General features: G+C 34.9%; 1 protein-coding gene across 1 annotated transcript; it reads left to right on the top strand.

Moving 5' to 3' along the window:
* Positions 1–641: 641 nt before the first annotated feature.
* LOC147067047 (cofilin/actin-depolymerizing factor homolog) lies at positions 642–19768 on the top strand. Its single transcript, XM_085953665.1, has 4 exons — positions 642–722; positions 17449–17639; positions 18062–18193; positions 18541–19768. The coding sequence occupies exons 1-4, from the start codon at positions 720–722 to the stop codon at positions 18659–18661; spliced, it is 447 nt and encodes a 148-aa protein (XP_085809791.1). The 5' UTR covers positions 642–719; the 3' UTR covers positions 18662–19768.
* The last annotated feature ends 278 nt before the right edge of the window (positions 19769–20046 follow it).

Raw genomic sequence — 20046 nt, 5'->3', positions numbered from 1 at the left:
CATGCATTCAAAAATAATAACACATTTTAACAATAATCATACATTTTACTATAAAATTGGAAATATTTTCTGAAACAATATTTTAAATATTCCCTCTCTTTTAAAAATGCAAGTAGTGATTAACTTCCGGCAAACCATATTTGGGCATATGATAAATCTCGTTACCTGATTGGTTGTAAATACTGTCTGATAAAAATGACTCATAAGGAATATATTATTATTAAAATAAAAGAATTATGACGTATTTACGCCCAATTATGGTATAACAAACAACAGAGATTATTTGTACTAGTTCGGGTTTATTTGAACGATTTTAATATAAATATGCATTGACAGAGTGATAGTCATGAACATCGCGCGGATAAGCGTGAAATAGTAATGTCATCAATATTCTGTTCTTTAAATCAATTTTACAAGTGATCTAATTAACCTCGGAAACCACGAAAACGAAAAATTTCTATTCAATTCACAATTATTCTAATTTATACCTATTCAAGAAAAATTGGAAAATCGGTATTTATTTTTAAAAACATCCGCGCATGCGCGGTAGTGCGTTGAAAAACGAAATACAGTGAAGCCAATAGTAGGAAGTGGAATACTGATCACTGATCAGTAGTGCCAACTAACAAACTGAAAAAGCCAGTTTTTTAAGTGTCTGTAATCGTGAGCTACGGTCGTGGATTAACATCTAGTGATAATACGAGTATTGTCATCCAAAAATGGTAAATTTTCAATTCTTTGCATCGGTATAAGTTACTTTTGGCCTTTCCGATAACCGTTGCATGTATCCATATTGCATAAGACGCTTTAATTGTTTCAAATGATTCGCCCTTACCGGCGTCGCCATATTATTTGCACACCCATTCGAATTTGCATGCTTTTTATCTCCACTTCAATAGAACGTACTCTCGAAAATTCGATGTCAAATGGTTATGTTTTTTCCTGTGATTGTTTATGTATTTGTATGCCAGTTATTATTAGTGATATTATTTAAACATTTCTACATACAAGACACCGGTGTAGAATTTCAGACCTCCTCGTGTGGGTACCTATTACTTTGCAACGCCTTTTTTGACAATCCGTGTCATATTTTTAACCAAAACTAATAATTCGCTGAACCGAACCGTCCAAAACTATCGTACGAGTGCGCTGGATTTGGAAATATAGTATTTCTTTAATCAAAATATGAGATTCGTGTAAAATTAATCCACCGGAAGATATTATAATTATTGTACAAATTCCAATTAACATTCATCTGCCAAAATGCATAATAAGTACACTTTGTGCAATCGTAAAATAGTAACGTTACCATTTTTTGGTAAACATCTGATTCATTAGCTGCTGTGCCATGTTATCAACAAAGGAGAGGAATATTTTCAACATTAGTCATTGCCAAGTTACCCGTCATTGAACCTGCAAAAAAACGAGCTCAAAATGAATGACAGTACTCGTACGTACTTCCACTTACGGTGCCGTTTACCCTTATATGGTCGTATTAATTAATTTAAGGATTTATTATGCCCAAACATGTTTAGTTTAAATGTACTTGTGTCGAGGGGCTAACGAATTATGCGGGAATATAAAATTTAATGATTTGTAATATTATTGTTAACCTCTCATATTTTCATGTCACAAATAATTAATTATCGTTGAATGTTAATATTATCGTCTGTGTAGTCTTTTTTACTTACTCTTGGAATACTCTTTTAAATAAAATCACGACGCGTTAATAATAATTGTATAAATTTTACAGTAAGTGGCATGATACACTGGATTAATTATACAACCATATTATATATATTATAACTACTTTTGCATGTTTCAATTATTTGTTTAAGCTTCATTTGAATTTGTTTACTTTTACATTTAAAATTTCAGTATCTTCATACGTATTAGGTACATACCTACCTAGTTATGCTATAATAAATTATTTAACTGATCTATGAAAATATTGATAATGTGTAATTGCCATAAAAATGAATTAAGTATACCCATTAAAAAAAACTCTATACCTTCATTATAATAATAATAATATTAAAGGTAGCTTTTTGCATAACCAACAGAATAATAATATACCTACCTAGGTAGGTACATTTAGTAAATCTCGAATAAATAATGTTGTCTATTATGGAACTTTCATCCTGAAATTAAATAAGGAAATTTTACACATTCGTAGACAATATATAGATAGCTGCAGAAAACCATATATATATCATAGGACATAGGTATATATATAGTAGGTATAATATAATTTAAAATTAACTCTGTACCTACGGATTGCTTGTCATATTGGTGGATATAATATGGTGGATGTAAAACATTTTTGAACTACTATATTAATAATAGTGTACCTAGTACTAGAAAGAAGAAATAAGTAATCTAAAATATTGATACACTTATGATATTTATAATTAAAACGAAAATATTAATATTGCGTTCACAGATTGACAGTCGAATTTGTAATCAAATAAATTATGCAGAAGTTCGTTCGCAAGGACATTGGCCCCTGTTATTGCAGGCAGGTCCCGGTTTCAGACATGCGATTTCCGTCACTTTTATAACAATAAACAATCATTTGGGCTTTTTTGTTGCATTTATGGTACTTACTTATTTGAAGCTTGCTATAATAATGTGGTGTTTATTTGGTATTCTTTAGTAGGTATTGTCCGCTTTGGCCGGCCGGTGATCGCTGTTGGATCAGTGTCTTTCAAACTTCTCAATTTTCATATTTCGTATATTATTATATTATGTAGTTGCTTACTGACCAATTTATTCAATACATATTCGCCATTTACGTCAATATGTCCGTTTTATACACCTTAATGGCACCACGCTATATTCATATTTTAAGCTTATGCTGGCTATCACAATGGCCCAAGCAGACAAATGTCGGTGGGTCACGTAGTGCCAATGACATTAATATGGACGAAGCATCTAGAAAATAAAATGACACTCACTTTGTGTCGGGTCTGCCGGATGGCGAAATTCATATTTTAATATCGGTATCCTACGCTCAAATGAACATTCTGCTTGCAAGCGGTCTGGCGACACCGCTGGGTCTGCCCATACAAAATTTCTGACTGTCAGGTTTCGACTCCACCGTTATTATTGTGTTACAAAATGCCAATGTGCCTAGTTAAAAATTGTAAAAAAAATCTATTAAACACTCCAAGAAAGATGGGATATCACTTTTCATGTGTTAGTATTATTTATTATTTATAAAATGCCATTTTAAGATAATGTTTATTCAATGCAATTGAATGACAGAAACCATTGGACAGTCGCCTGTGATTTCTGGGCTCACTTGCGTCTAATCTCCGAGAAGTCGTAAGTAACCGAGAATCTGTTTATAACGCAATGAGTCATGACACTAATACGCCATTACAATAAAGGTTATATTATTATAAATTCTCGAAGCTTGTATCGCATAATGGAAATGGATACGTCATATGGTCACGTGACATCTACCTATACATCTGTGAATGACTTTCATGCACAATTTCTCGTGCGCGCCGGTATGAAGTGAGTTGTCCATTTAATATGTCATTGCGTGGTGCTCACCATTGTGAAGGGCGACATTCGCGTTGGCCAACAAATGTTTGCCGTCAATCGACACACTGTCGGTATCTCAACTCGCATCAAAGGGCGTCAACATTTGCCTGTCTTGAGCCATTCTGAAGGGGGTCATTATACCTAATTTGTTCCACAGATTCGTTGTGATGCAATATATTATTACCAGGACTTCGAACCGGAACTGAACCGAAAACTGTTATTTTTTGTCGGAACGAAAACCGGAACCGAACCGAAAACGAAATATCGGTTTTTTTCGGTTCGGTACATGTTCAAACACTCGCGTTAACAATGTTAACATGATATTACCCCCCACTTCAGTTGTCGTTCAGTTGTCGTAGGCGCAACACGTCTTGACACTCACTACCATCCACTCAGAGCTAAACCAAAAACTGGAAAACCGTTATTTTTTTCGGAACGAAAACTGAAACGAGAAGAAATACGGTTCGAAGCCCTGATTACATAATATTATATTGCATTAGGAGGGCACCGCATCATATCGCCCTTGTAATTGCTAGTATATCACTAAACGGCTGATCTTCATATATCTTCATGTGATTCCCAACCTTTTTTGATTGCCGGAACCCGGAACCCTTGAGCTATTTTGGGCAATCTTGGGGAACCCCTACAGCCTACATCAGTGGTTTCCAACCTTTATGTTACTACGCCTCCCTTTAAAAAAAATCTTATCTTGGCGCCTCCCCCCCTTTATTTCATTAAATAATACAGACACTTTTTTAACACACAAGTTTTTACTACTTACTTATATTAAATTCATTTTTTAATAATTTTTTTTTTCATGCGACGAATGAGCTTGTTTATTACCACAATCAATTTTAATAGAAGTCAACCAAATTCATCATCGTTCATTGACAAAAATTAATGGATTCTATCATGGGCTCCACATACTGAATAGGGCCCACAGGCCAGGATCTTTCACCCATATATTTAAAATATTTAATAGTCCCGAAACAAAGCAGCGCCGCAGGCGACTTTTTTTTACTAATAATAAAATAATATGAAAAATGCATAAGCAAACTAACCAAGAACTCAGGAAATAGATTTTTGTTTGCGAGTGACATTTAAATTTGAGGTTATTGTTTTCATGCAACCAGCGGTCGTTTTGTGCATTACCGAAACAGAGCGTTTGCAAAAGCGCCATTTTTTAATTTCTCCGCTCCAAATATTTTTTAATATGATTTAAATATATGTATTATGTATTATATATTAAAATAAACATTCATGCACTGAATTTTCACTGTTACGTTAAGATATGAAGTTTTATTTATTTGTAGATATTATGGTATAAAAATTAATTTATTAAAAAATTTTGGCGCCTCCCCTGGCAATAGATCGCGCCTCCCAGGTTGGAAACCGCTGGCCTACATGGTACAAATCAATACCTGGATACATTTTTGTACACCACCTAACATGTTCTGATACAATTTTCCATGAATTTTTGTATTCTGGCGGGGATGGGAAGACATTGTTCAAATTATACATATACTCACGGTCTGGACTAGACTTTATAATGGAAAAATAGAGGCGACCGAAACTCTCGCATGCATTGACAGGTCACACCCCATTCACACAGAAAGTCTCAATATTAAAGCGGGAACATTAGCAGAATATGACAAATACATGAACGCTAATTTGCAATCTCGTCATCGTCAGCCGGGGTCGATCCACTGCTGGATGACGGCCTCCCGTAGCTCCGTTCACTCTTCTCGGTTCTTAGTTTTTCGCTACCACGCACATCCACCGAACATAGAGTTTTTTTTCTATCCAACCGGTTTTAGGGCGTCCTTGTGGTCGTTTAGGGCCCCTCGAGTACCGCTGTATGACAGCATTTGTCAAGTGGTTGTCCACTCGCCGAGCGACATGCCAACCCATTGCCATTTCATCCACTTACCGACCTCTATCACATCAAGTACTATTGTCTGCCTTCATTGTTTTATTTTGTGGTCTTTTCGCAACGCGTCCAACATGCACCTTTCATGCCACGTTGCGCTACTAGTAATTTTTGGATTTCTTTCTACATGTTTCACACGCATACGTGAGCATTGGTAGCACACATTTTTGACTTAAGACACAATGGAAGATCACGTTTGAATACATTATCAGACTCGCTCCATGCCAGTTTGGTTAGTGGTTAGCCATGATTAGGGATTCCAATCCCGGGATCCCGAGCTATTTTCGATACCTATGAATCCCGGGATTGATTAACATAATCCCGGGATTTCGGGATTGATTTTTTTATCAATTTTTATGGAAAATAAAATAAAAGCGAAAATATAACAGAAAAAATACTTTTAATAAAAAATAACTACATTATAAATAAACTGAGTTTGAATGAAATTTGATTTATACCCATGTGTAGGTTGCCAATTCATTTTATTTTTTCATATAAATTATTAAAAATGGAAAGATTGGAAAAAAACAACGGTTCGCACTTTTAACAAAGTAATTCCACCATGATATCATACGTTTTACGGCAGTTTCATTTTTGTCTGACTAATTAGATTTATGAATCGGAAAGGCCATAAGTACGCCATGATTATTTGCTTTACTATTTTAAATCTCACTAATACATTCATTGAGTCTTTACTATCAGAAACAGCAATCTCCTATTAAATTCACATTATTATTTAAATTACAATATTATTTACTCCGTTAAACTTGTCTATTTCCAAGATTGAACGTATACAATATTAACAATAAATGTCTTAAATAGTATAAATTATACTTGATTTATTTTTGACCGATTTTATCAATGTTATTTGTAAATATAAAATTTTTATATTAACAATAGAAAAAATGCCAATCCCGGGACCAGTCCCGGGATCCCGGGATTGTCAAATTGTAATCCCGAAATCCCGGGATCAGAATTTTGGCTCGGGATTGGATTCCCTAGCCATGATTAGTGGTTTGGTTAAAATGTTGTAAAGAAAGTTTACTCGAATTTGCAACGATGCCCCATATTGTAACGCAATGTAAATAAATACGTATGTATATTTTATTTTGCTTGGATGCCTTCTTCACATGATGCTTCCATTGGTAAATCAATGCTCACATGTAGAGTTGCATTTCGGGAATTTCCCGACGGGAATTCTCGAGATTTTCCATCTCGAGAATTGAAATTTTCTGTGGAAATACCCAACTCGACTTGCTGTGGCGTCTTTGATGATGACCGTTGACAATAAACCATATTACAATGAAAACAATGTGTTATTTCCTCTCCTCTCCTATGGATATTGTATTGAATAAAAGTGATATTCAACAATTATATCAAATTGCATGCTTTTCCCAATACGTCATGGATAGTTCCTGAATCACTGACTATCGCAGACCGAATTCGGAGAACGCTGATCTAAATGACATCTTCTCGTAAAATATTTTTATTATTTAAACCAGTGCTCCGCAACCGGTGTGCCGCGTGACGATGCTAGGTGTGCCGCGGTGCATTGCTACAAAATAAAATCGCAAATATTTTATATATTATGCAATACTTACATAATAGCAAAATTTGCGTTCATAGCTGGTAATATTTTTGAGCACCTGAATGGACTTAATAAAACAATACAAGGTCAGAATGAAAATATATTGACATGCTCTGATAAATTAGAAGGATTCGAAAATAAACACGAACTTTGGCAGAAAGAGATTATGATCTCTACAAATGTACCAAAATACCTACCAGACCACCATTGAAAACAAGCAATTAGTTGTGGATCTGGCTCAAAAACATTTAACTTTGCTGCAAAATCAATTTCATCATTACTTTCATACAATCAATACGACTGGATTCGAAACCCTTTTGCAACCAATGCCGAAAATTCCATAGGAACACTTTCCCTATAAATTCGACAGGAATTTGTTGAATTGAGAAACGACGGAACACTAAAACTGAACTTCGCCAATGTTCCATTGGCTATTTTCTGGATTTCGGGTAATAAAGACTAATATTCTCAGATTTCCGACAAGGCTATCGCAGTTCAGCTCCCATTTTTTACGACATATTATCTAGCTGAGCAAAGTTTTTCAACCCAAGTTATAATTAAAAATGATAAGCAGTCGTGCTCGAAGGGTCTTAACCAAGAACTTCAGGTTGCTCTTTCAATAATATCAAGCCAAATATATAAAACTTTTGAGTTCATTGAAACAAGGTCAGGTATCACATTAATTAGTTATTATATTGATAATAAAAATACATGGAAATATGTACATTTAGTTCTTCCTCGTGTGTTATGTATATTTAATTATATATCAAATAAAAAAAACATAAATTAATGTAATGTTGGTGCATGGCCACGACAAGGGGGGGGTGATAGAGCTCTAGCCTGGTGCTCCAGGCTTAGGGGGGGAGGCGTGGCAGGTCAACCAGATAAGTGAGATAAACCGAAATTACAAATTTGCTTTAATAGTAACAAAAAGTCGCCTGCGGCGCTATTTTGCATGCCCTACTATTAATATTTTTAAATATGCGATTGTGGGATGCAATTTTTAATTATCGTGTCAATACTCGACAACTAATCATAATTCAAGTGGATGTATTAATAAATACAAAAAATCACTAAACATACAATGCATACATACCATTAATTTTAATTTTTTCATTTGGAAAACGCTTCATCAAAGGAGTGGGGTCCATGTTTTGGTGTATAAATTGTTTTACGTTTGGTATGCCGTGGGTATGAATAGGTTGCGGAGCACTGATTTAAACTACACGTCATATTTTATCAAACACCACGCTAAACCTACCATATGAACAAAATATCTGACTGTTGTCGAAAGTGCAACCACATTTGGTATTTTACTAGTAGGTTATAATTACGATTTGCATTTTAAATGAGTGACGATAAAATCATAATGTAATCGCCTTTCTCTAAAAAAACTTCAAATTAGATCCGAACCAAATTCACGACGCGCGAGTTATTTGCAAACGAGTGGCGTGACTTTTTTTTTAATCGTACTGATATAGGACAGTTTAATTGAGAAGGCTATGAAATTGTGATATTAATGTTATTTTTCAATTCTATAAAAATAGACTCGTAAAGTACTTTCGTTGCTGCTACCCTCACAGTTAAAAAGTGGAATTCTAATCACGGCATTTAGTGTGTACTTATTTAATTTTACAATTTATTTCCATTGACTTAGGACTTTTCTCATTCATGGCAGTGTTTGGTGTTTGCTTTTATGTCTGGATACTCTCTTCCTTACTTAGGTATTTAAAAGGGACATGTTTTCACTACATGGGCTGTGGTGGAGTCTTTTAGCCCCGGCTAACTCAGACGCAGTCTGATTTTAACAATTGGAAAACAATATTTTGAATTTAGAATACAAAAGTCGATTTGGGTCGATTAAATGTACCTACTACACCGGTGTACACGGCAAGTGTTTGCAAGGGTCAGCCAAATCAGACTCCTCGAGTCTTTTTTTTACGCACTTCAGCGCATCTATTCTATACACAAGGCTGCTATCGGCGGCTATCGAGGGTAGTTTATAATATGTATGTACTGAGGGTGTTGATTGTCACAATAAGTTAACCGTACGAACTGTCAGAAAGTGCTGTTTTAACAGCACTTTTCTTGGCTGTGTTAACTTTTATAGTGAGATAGGCAGTTTTGATAGTTTAGACGGCTAACTTATTGTATCAATAATTTTAATACCTCAATACATAAATATGATAAACTACCCTCGATAGTCGCCGATAGTAGCCTTGTGTATCGAATAGCAAGAAAGAGCAACAAAACACCAGAGACCTCGATACTATAGATTTCTTGGTGTATTTTTGTCAAAAACTGAGACAAAACTTTGAAAAATAATCAATTAGTGGAATGCAAGTAGAGTTGATATTCCAATTACATACATGCATACAAAATATAAATTGTATGTGGCAATATTTAAGCGGGCATCGTCAGCTGAATTTTAAAATAATGCTGTAAAGGTAAACTGTAAAGTGTAGACATGATCGCGCATTAGTCTGTTTTTTTTTTAAACAATAATAATAGTTATGTTTATGACAGCAATACAATTTGTATAAGCAGCCCAAGATTTTATGAACGGGGGGGGGCTCATTTACTTATGCCAATTTATTCTTTACATGTTGCGTCGATTAGTCAATGCGTGTTTACTTCTACAGTAAACAAAATATTGAATCATATCTTGCATAACGTTTTAATCATATATCATTATATTATTGTGAGTGGAATCCATTTTTTTCTCCCGTCACTTTTGATTTTTGTCATCGCTTATCAGCGAATAGTAATATTCTCGTAATGATCCGCGTTCCTACTTCAATGATGGCAGCAGATGCAGAGAGAGAGATGGGAACGATTTTTTAAACGGTTTCTTCCTACCATTCGGTATATTCTCGTCACAGTTTGTGTTTTTGTGTCTACGCGATGTACTATTTTTAGTGACGGGGCACACTGTTTGGTTCAGTCTCCGCAACTGGATGGCTTCCAGAAATAAAATGAATCTCATAATATGCCGTTTTACAAAGTATGAAAGAGTCTTCGCGCGTATTTACACTAAATCATGTTTGTTAGCCAATTTTCGGGATCGGTGATTAAGGCCGCTCTAAATTGTGCCATCTAAATAACAAATCGACGAATTAGCGTTGGACAATGGACATGTCTATTTTTTGTACACTCGACCTATTACACGCTCACCCATGTGGGTTTTTTAAGCACACAAAAACCCCCTCTGTACATTATGAATTCTCTCCACTTTGTTAACGGGGGAAGATGCATATTTTAAATGTCTCACTTTTTGTTGGCCGCTTCGGCAGATTACGTAGAGCAGTGTTTCTCAAATAGTTTCGAGAGCTGAATTTAAGGGTTCCGTTTTTTTGTAAGATATGATTTTGACAAATATATTGAAAACAATACTAGTTAAACGTACTTAATCACACTTTATACTGTACTAGACGAGCGGTCCAGATTATTAATTCTATGAAAAGATAGCTATGGGTAATCACCACTCGGGCATACTGTTGCATTCTGAAGTCCTGTGGCATAAAGTACTCAACAGAATGATTGAACTGCGGGAAGAGTTGTTAGCATATTATTCCTGGAACATAACTTTATGCACAAACATATTCGTTGTTACTCATAATTATTGCATACCTTGCCGACATCCGCAAAATGAGAACGATACCATATTGTCATTGCAATTATTTCAGGTCTTCAAATGTGTTTTGGTAAAATATTTAATAAATAGATATTAGCAATGTACATGTACAATATATAAAAGGGTTCCATGACTAAACTGATTGGAAAACTCTTGTAGAATAAAGATCAGTTGTGATTATCACTCTTTCCATGGGGTACCAGCGTGTAGTTTCTTTACACGCCCCCCCCCCCCCCCCCTGATGGCCCCATATACCCAGAAAACAACTGTTTTTTACATTGATAGATAGCTAAGTTGATAAGACGATAAGATTAAGAGATAGGCAAATACGTACTGTCTATCCGGTGTTCTCGCAATTCGCTATTTATCATTAAATTTCTAACCACGTGTTTACGCACGTAACTTTTGTAGAGTTCGTTACACGATATCACACATATTTTGGGGACAATCCTTTTGGAAGTGGACACATTTAATAATAAAATGGTGAAATGTTGCACTTATTCCGGAGTGTGTCCGGTATTTTTTACGAGGAAACAAAATGACCGAAAACATTGCTCGATTCACAAAATAGGCGAAAAGCATTTTAGCCGAATTGAATTTTCACCAATCAGCACTTTTTTTAGAGCCTGTAATTTCTCTATTTTTTTCGAGAATTCGAAATTGGTTTATTGATTTCTCCAGACATATCTTTATTTTTTTTAACTTTTAACTATTCTTGAGATTCCCATAGACGATTTCCCGAAATTAAAAAAAACTCTAGATTCGAGATTCGCCTTTATAAGAATTGTCGCTCACAGCCTTTGCACCTTTTGATGATGCGGTGATTTGTATTTATTTGAGATGCGACATTTGTTAGAAAACAATGATATTCCACTTGGTTTAATTTCAAAGAGAGATTCAAAAATACCTAAGTAACTTTTAGTATTTTTTAAAAAGATTATTTAAAACACATTCTTATATAAAATACTTACCAATCGAACAGCTTCCATGCCCTTGCTGTCGCGGTCATAAACGAGTAGGTCTACCGACGATAATAGCTTCCGATACATAGGTTAAAATGAATAAATAATCCGATACAATTATTTGTTATGCTCTTATCATATGGGACACAACTTCGCAAGTAGTCGATTTTTTAGTTTGTAGAATGCAGATATTGCAGGACAAAAATTGACAAATTTACAAGCATTGGCTAGATTAGGTACCCCATCACCGTTGGCAATAATATTCCGTCAGTACAACATTCATTAATTTGTCGATTATAAAACCGCAAATACAGGCGGGTCCGCAGTTGACTCAGAATTCGTTTTTATCAATAATTACCGATTTCCAATACTGACATGATTAATCGTTCCTTTCATTTATAAAACGTATCGAACATTTTGTATTCACTTGAACTTCGGAAAATTATTGTTTTCAACTATGTATTATTTTTGTACATATGCCATACAAATGCACGTTTACAAACATTTATTTAAAATTCAATTCGCATCCACACCTGCAAAGATTGCAATTGAATTAAATATGGTTTGAATTGTCCACGTCGTACAAATTTGTGCATTTTAATCAAACCATATTTGATAAGACCACGCGTCGCTACTTCCGATGAAACAGTATTTTTGTCTTGAAAACATTGCATGTTACATTATTACACATGCCACACTAATTGCTTGCTTGTCAGTGCAGATGCACTGTTATATTGTGTCCACGGCGAAATAATAAGAACAGTATTATTAATTGTTTAAATATGTAATATAATTGTTTTAAAAGTTTTTTTTTGTTTAACGCCGTTTACGGAAAGATATACACTTGAACAGACCATCTATTCTATACATAAGGCTGCTATCGGCAGCTATCGAGGGTAGTTAACCATATTTATGTATTGAGAGGGTAATTGTTACAGTAAGTTAATCGTCTGAACTGTCAAAAAGTGCTATGTTTAACAGCAACTCTCTTGGCTGTTAACTGGAACGAAAAAAACAGGATGATTTTCGATTCTAGATTACCTAACTAAAGACAAAAGACAATCACCACGGATAAGTAAAGTTAAGTACCTACTGTAATTTGAAGCATTCGAGAAAAACATCGCAATGTGTTCGTATAAAATAAAATATGAATAGGTATAGGTAATTTTTGTGCCGCGGCGGTATCGAAAGTTGGGAAGCCACTCTTTAATCCCTAGTGCAGCCCATCTATTATATGCACAAGGCTGCTATCGGCGGCTATTGAGGGTAGTTTACCATATTTATGCATTGAGGTATTATAATATTGTTACAATAAGTTAGCCGTATAAACTGCCAAAACCGCCTATCTCGCTCTAAGCCTCTGTTCAGACACGGCGGATTGGACCGCGCGGAGTCAATTTGTACTAGCTCCGCCGCGGACAAGTGTGAACGAATATAATATAGAAGCTAATTATGTAATACAAATTGATTCCGCGCGGAATCCGCCGTGTCTGAACCGAGGCTTAGAGCGAGATATACGGTTTTGGCAGTTTATACGGGTAACTTATTGTAACAATATTATAATACCTCAATACATAAATATGGTAAACTACCCTCGATAGCCGCCGATAGCAGCTTTGTGCATATAATAGATGGGTTGCACTAGGTATTAAACAGTGGCTTCCCAACTTTCGATACCGCCGCGGCACAAAAATTACCTATATTCATATTTTATTTTATACGAACACATTGCGATGTTTTTCTCGAATGCTTCAAATTACAGTAGGTACTTAACTTTACTTATCCGTGGTGATTGTCTTTTGTCTTTAGTTAGGTAATCTAGAATCGAAAATCATCCTGTTTTTTTCGTTCCAAGTCTCCGGATTGGGTCCTGGTTTCCATTTTTCTAAACCTAGAATCTTCCGATACCGACTTCACGTCGTGGTGTCAATTGTCCCAGCGCTCTACTGTAAAAATGAAATTACGAAATGCATTTTTTACTAAGATGATTTTCGCGAAATCTATGTCTTTGAATTGGTCATAATTACTTATGCTAATTCATTCGATTATTATAAATTATAATATAACTAATACAGGGCGAAATGTGAATTTTAATGCTTTGATTACATTCTGTGACATTAGTTGGTACATATCTGTTGGAATGATTTGTTGTGAGTGTGGTGGATGGCTGACGTCATACGAATGAAATATGCGAACAGCTGTTTGGATGTCTCATTCATCTTGGAATTAAATTTACACTCCTCAAGAATGCATTTCTGTTTTTCGAAACCAGATTGTATACGTTTAATTATCATAATAATAATCTTCATCAGCCTGATTCAATCCACTGCTGGATTGAGGCATCCTCAAGCTGATTCCATTTTTATCGGTCCTAGGAATTACATTACCATCTACTTGTGCAGAACTTAACTATTTAGTCGTCCCAGCTGCCTCTATGTATATCTTTTGAACTTGTACCTTATAGGAGGAGTACCACTAATGACTAGAATCTAGATCTAGTTCTAGATGAATAGATTTGTTCAGCAATTTCTTTGAGCTGTGTCTTGCCCATTCTTTTTAGCAAGCTCTATTGAATCTATTCCATACCAATTACATACTATGTATTACTATTTTACATGAACGTCTCCTTATCTATAGCCAGCTGTCATATACCTAGTCATTAAAAAAAAATATGGATTTATAAAATTACTTGAATGGTATATTATTTAATTTATGTCTTATTGGGCGAGAACGGGGTTGAAGAAAATGGGGTAGGTACTTTCATAGAAGCAAAAAAATCTAGACTCAATTTAAAAAAAAGCTGACTAAAATCGATAATCTAGAATTTTTTTTTTGTGTTTCGGTTTTTGGAATGTGACATAATTTAGACAAAGTATTTCGCGGCAAAATCTGACGGCGGGGGTGAGGGGGGGGCTCAGGATACCCAAAAACACCTTAAAATGTGTGAGTAATGCACCTCCAGAAAACTATATTGGTGATTCCAATATAGTGGATTGTTAGCTATTAAAAGGTTGTTTATATTTTTATAACAAACATTAATCTCTATTTTAAAGTGTATATTAATTAGTTGTCATGATTCATGTAATATTCTTCAATTAAAAATGAGAAAAAAACGTGTGTTTAGACTACATACAGATAATAAAAAAATAATGTTTCTTTTGTTATAGATAGCATGACATAGTGTTTCTGTTTTTTGTTTGTTTGCTTCCGCTGCAAGAGTATTTATTCCGCACAGTTTTTGTTTGCATGGCTTTGCTGTTCCTGGTGAAGGTTCCATTGCCTTTCCTCAGCCAATTATTGAGGAAACGACTTCCGTGCCAGGGAGATGAAGGTACTCTCCGTTTCCATTTATTCACCCCCACCTCTCTATCTTGGGGTTTGCGGGGATTGCGTACTGGAAATATAGTTGTTTGTTTGTGGCACATTTGAATTGATTGCGACCTTTGTGTGTATGATCGATTGAACATTCGTAGTACCATCCCTTCCTTTAAAATACCTAACAGTAGTAGTGAAATCACCGTATTTATGTTATGTGAGTGTGTGTATTTATTTAATTCATTAATATTAATTCCTACAATATTTAATTAGGTCATTACCATAATATTTTATGGAAATGAATTATTTTCCGATGCTTATTCTCATTCTATCTCTGATATATCTATTTCTATTGTATGTCAAATATTAAGGGCTTTCCTTATACAACTAATAATAAATGATCCCTTATACACTGTTGTTGTCATTTCGGAATGTGAAACAAAATATATGATGTGGCTTAATCCATTATCTGAACTGTTTTTTTCCTGCTTAAATTCTTAGAAGGACATTATTAACAACTGATACTGACAAATTCATTGTAACAACTATTTACATATGTACATTTTTTAATTGTTATGTTTGACATGATATGAATATTAGTAGGGATTATATTGTATGAAAAAGTATTGATACTGAAGTCCAGTGTGTTCATAAGAATGATATATCGACATATTGAAGTATCAATATTCATCATCAGCCGGGGTCAATCCACTACTGGATGAAGGCCTCCCCTAGCTCTCTCCACTCTCCTTGGTCCCTAGTTCTTCGCTGCCACGTACACTTTATAAGCTCGTCTATTCAGCTGGTTTTAGGGCATCCCTGTGGGCGTTTAATGCCCCTTGAGTACCACTGTATGACAGCATTTGTGCAGCGGTGGTCTACTTGCCGAGTGACATGTCTGGCCAACAATAATCAAACAATCCTGAATACTCACAGAGCTTTATCTACTTCATTTATGGCCAATCATGTTGCTAAATATCAGAACTTAAATGTATATATGAATAAATATTTCACAATATTTTCTGAATCATGGGTGAAGGTATTGAAAGTGAATCACATTCAATACCTACTTATATGCGAAAGTATAAGATGATTTAACATTGACTGATCACTGACATTGACAATCTAATGCTTGGGCGAAGGCCACCAAACATTATTTCCTCTTCAAATATTATAATACTTTAATATTAACATTTTTTTTAATGATATTTTTTTCAATATTTACAAACAATCCTATTTATAGTCTGCTTTATTCCTGAAATATGGATTGTATGACGTGTAAGCTGACTATCCTATTAGAATATTGAACTGATCCTACAAAATTAGAGCATTTGAATCTATTTTACCCTGCTGCCCCAGATTCTGTGAATTCGTGATTTTACATCTGCTAAATTTCAACATAATATAAACAAAAAGAAAGGTGTGTTGTCTTATCTATTTTTATATCTTTATCTAATGACTTAACTGGATTAATAATATATCATGTTAATAATTATATTGTCCACTTGGATACTGGGTTATGTTTTACTGATGTTTGAATGTGGATAGTAATTTTAGATAGTGGTAATTATTGGGGTAAATGTCTATTTGCGGAGTGGCTTGGCATGTGACATTTGCTTTTATTACCGTAACTGTTAAATCATCATTGTGGAGGTGGTCTCAATTTAAATTGAAAATATATAATTTATTGGTCATAAACTTTGGTACTATTAATCAGTTAGAGTGTGTACATGAAAATATCTGGTGAAGTGCCAATATGCATGTCATTAAAATTTCGTCAACCATGTACAAAGCAAGTTTTCAAGACTGCTGCAGAAAAAAGGTAATAGCACATCGTTCCCTCATGTCAATAATTGCTACAGATTTTGCATTGTACAGACATGTTCGACACACTATGTATTGGTGTCCAAGCTCTTCTGTCACTATGATTGATGGGCACTAAGTGAGATAGAGTATCCCCTATCAATGTCTTAACATTGCTCACGGATCTCATGATTTCCTGAAATTTTTTTTGTGCATTACCTTTTCCTACAAGAAATGTATGTTAGCCCTATTGGACTAAAAACAACATGTGAATTTGCTTGAACTGGGTGAACCCGAGACGAGACTCAAGGTTTTATAAATGGACATGTTATCATTCTATCACAGGCGCTGCAAATACAAAATAATGGATGTTATTTATTAATTGAACTGGCGTTTACATGGTAGACCTCCATTATAATTTACTTTAACTTTACGATTTTCAAACGACAAGCGAACAGCAATTGTAATATAAATTATAAATTATTGAAACAATCGTTTTTAAACTGCTAAGGGTTACATCTGAACAGAAATAACATGGAATTTGAAATGTATTTTCTGTTTCCGTTGGATGTTTCTATTTTATTGTTTGACTTGACTTGAATGTGATAGTGCAGCACCATGAAAAAATAGTCCATCAATATTTATGATTGAATTCTGATTCCAGGCTTCAGGAGTAACAGTATCAGACATCTGCAAGACGACGTATGAGGAAATTAAGAAAGACAAAAAACACCGTTACGTTGTGTTCTACATCAAGGATGAGAAGCAGATCGACGTTGAAGTAATCGGAGACAGGAACGCCGAGTATGAGTCCTTCCTTGAAGACCTCCAGAAGGGAGGCACTGGAGAGTGCAGGTCAGATTTAGATTAGTTCACCATCAATTTTATTATTTACCACCTTTTCACATTTTGTTTTTTACCATGTTTGATTCTAAGATCATATGGGCCGATTTCTGTTTTTACGAGAAATGGATGTTAGCCACTTGCTCAACCCAATCAGATCCGTACTCTGGGTTCAAACACATGTGAATTTGCCAGATCCGAGATTCGACCCGGGATCCACGACATTATAAGTCTGACGCGTAATCGCTCAGCCATCGTGTGTTATATTATCATTATATAATTTTATAAAAAAGGTAGATCATCTTTTTGACTCCAAATAGAGGGATAATTACAATTACAAACATGTCATCATATAACACGGTCAAATAAACAATCACGTCTTCTATTACTGAGATCGTAAAATGTTGTTTATATTTTGGTTTTCAATTTTCCAGATATGGCCTGTTCGATTTTGAGTACATGCACCAGTGCCAGGGAACATCGGAAAGTTCAAAGAAGCAGAAACTGTTCCTCATGTCATGGTGTCCTGATACCGCTAAAGTCAAGAAGAAGATGTTGTACTCTAGGTTGGTTTTATTGAACTTTGTTATTTAAATGTGGTTTTTTTTCCAAGTGTTGGTTGTTATTCAACCAATCTTCCTTTCTGAGTCCGTTATATAGATTATAGTAAGATTATAAAAAGACATGGTGATTTTTGTTAGACACGGGATTCGAACCCACACCCACGGTTTCAAAGGCTGGCCTTCACGAGTTGTTGACTTTCATGTGGACCCGCATCAAACCCTATGTCTAAATTGTCCCCGCATTGAAAACATTGCCTGCGATTCATTGCAATGTTTGGTGGTTGTGTGTGGCCAGTCTTGTCTGTTGAACATTTGCATTGATTGCTAATATATTTTTGTTTTACCTTCAGTTCTTTCGACGCCCTCAAGAAGTCCTTGGTAGGAGTGCAGAAGTACATCCAAGCCACCGATCTGTCTGAGGCGTCTCAGGAATCCGTTGAAGAGAAACTCAGAGCCACAGACCGTCAATAAGAAGGGACTCAACAACTTAATTATAACATCATCAAACAGCATCATCATCATCATCAACTTTGCACACGATGAACTGACGCCCGGTGAGGTTGCCTGATGTTAGCCCCCAACTGATTGCATTGTTCATCGTGTGCGAGGCTATTTGGAGACGCAACATAGATTGTTATTTCTCTGATCATCGTCAACATTATCAAGAAGTACAGTGAAACACTTTGAATAAGACTGCCCCTTTTGAAATGCATTCGGCGCTGCCACGGCCACAGAACATTGTATACCATCAGGCCGCCGCTTCGGTCATCTACGATTCTGATTTCTAATTATTTTAGTTACATCGTTTGTGTGATAATGTGGTGAAACATTTCTCTGTTCTGTGGAGAATGTTAATTTACTTTCTCTTTGTGGTCAAATTACAAAGATATCGTGTGCAATTCGAATAAAGTATTGTTTTACATTTTAATGTAGCTCCGAGCTATATGTATTGAATTATATTATTTTAATATGCATATCTGTAGATTTGTTTATTCTATACATATTTGTAGATGTTAGTATTCTGACAATAAAATAAACTTTGTGTAATTTTAATTTTTAAAGGCATTGGACTGTGTCAAACGAGTAAAGCGTTCATGTTGCATTTGGTTTATTGTATTGCAGAGTTGTCAGATGACTATTGTCAAGTCTTACATTTATTAATATTTACATTAATTTTAGGAAGGCAAAAAACATGCATGTAGCGGAGCGGTTTCGCAGAAATAGACTACTTGAGATTATTCTATCCCTGTACTTTATTTACATTATATTTTGTAAAACGTTAATGAACTTTGGGAGCAGTATATTGCTTTTCTGTACTCATTTTATGTTAATAATTTTATGTACTATTTAATAAAGCTTATCTACTTTTTTTAATTATAATCTGTTTGGTTAATGTTGATGGTCGATGAATCCAAACGCTTGCGTGGCTTTGCGGGCGCGGTCAAAATGCTCAAAACACATTTTTTATGCCCAAATGAACATTTTACAATATCAATAAAAATATTTTCACGAGTCATTTTCATAACATGTACAGCGAATTTGTAATTTATGAAGAAAATAATAACGGTTACAACACAACACTGCAGTTTTTGTACAAGTTTACATTTTCAGGCAGAGGCTCCTGATTTAGGAAAAGGAGAAACCTACTTGACGCGTGATAAGGTTGGTAAAAAGATGGACACAAAGTTATATTAAAGAAAATCTTCTATGGCATTGAGTATGGTTCTGTGAGAATTCACAAAAAGCTTCCGAAAAAGGTACAACTTGGAACCGTTTTGCTGACGGAATAGAAAAAAGGCAACCCTATATTTAATCTGTGAGGCAGTTTGATTAGGCATTGCGCATCATGGTGATTA

This window comes from Rhyacophila brunnea, unplaced genomic scaffold (assembly GCF_057557595.1).
Source record: "Rhyacophila brunnea isolate RB1 unplaced genomic scaffold, BYU_Rbru_1.0 scaffold_4, whole genome shotgun sequence".
Taxonomy (NCBI): domain Eukaryota; kingdom Metazoa; phylum Arthropoda; class Insecta; order Trichoptera; family Rhyacophilidae; genus Rhyacophila; species Rhyacophila brunnea.
This window is presented reverse-complemented; position numbering and strand designations above follow the sequence as displayed.

Bases quoted from the DNA above. Each gene is read 5' to 3' on its own strand.
- LOC147067047 (XM_085953665.1), top strand. The intron at 17,640-18,061 runs GTCAGATTTAGA...TCAATTTTCCAG, and splicing joins GGAGGCACTGGAGAGTGCAG to ATATGGCCTGTTCGATTTTG. The intron at 18,194-18,540 runs GTTGGTTTTATT...TTTTACCTTCAG, and splicing joins AAGAAGATGTTGTACTCTAG to TTCTTTCGACGCCCTCAAGA.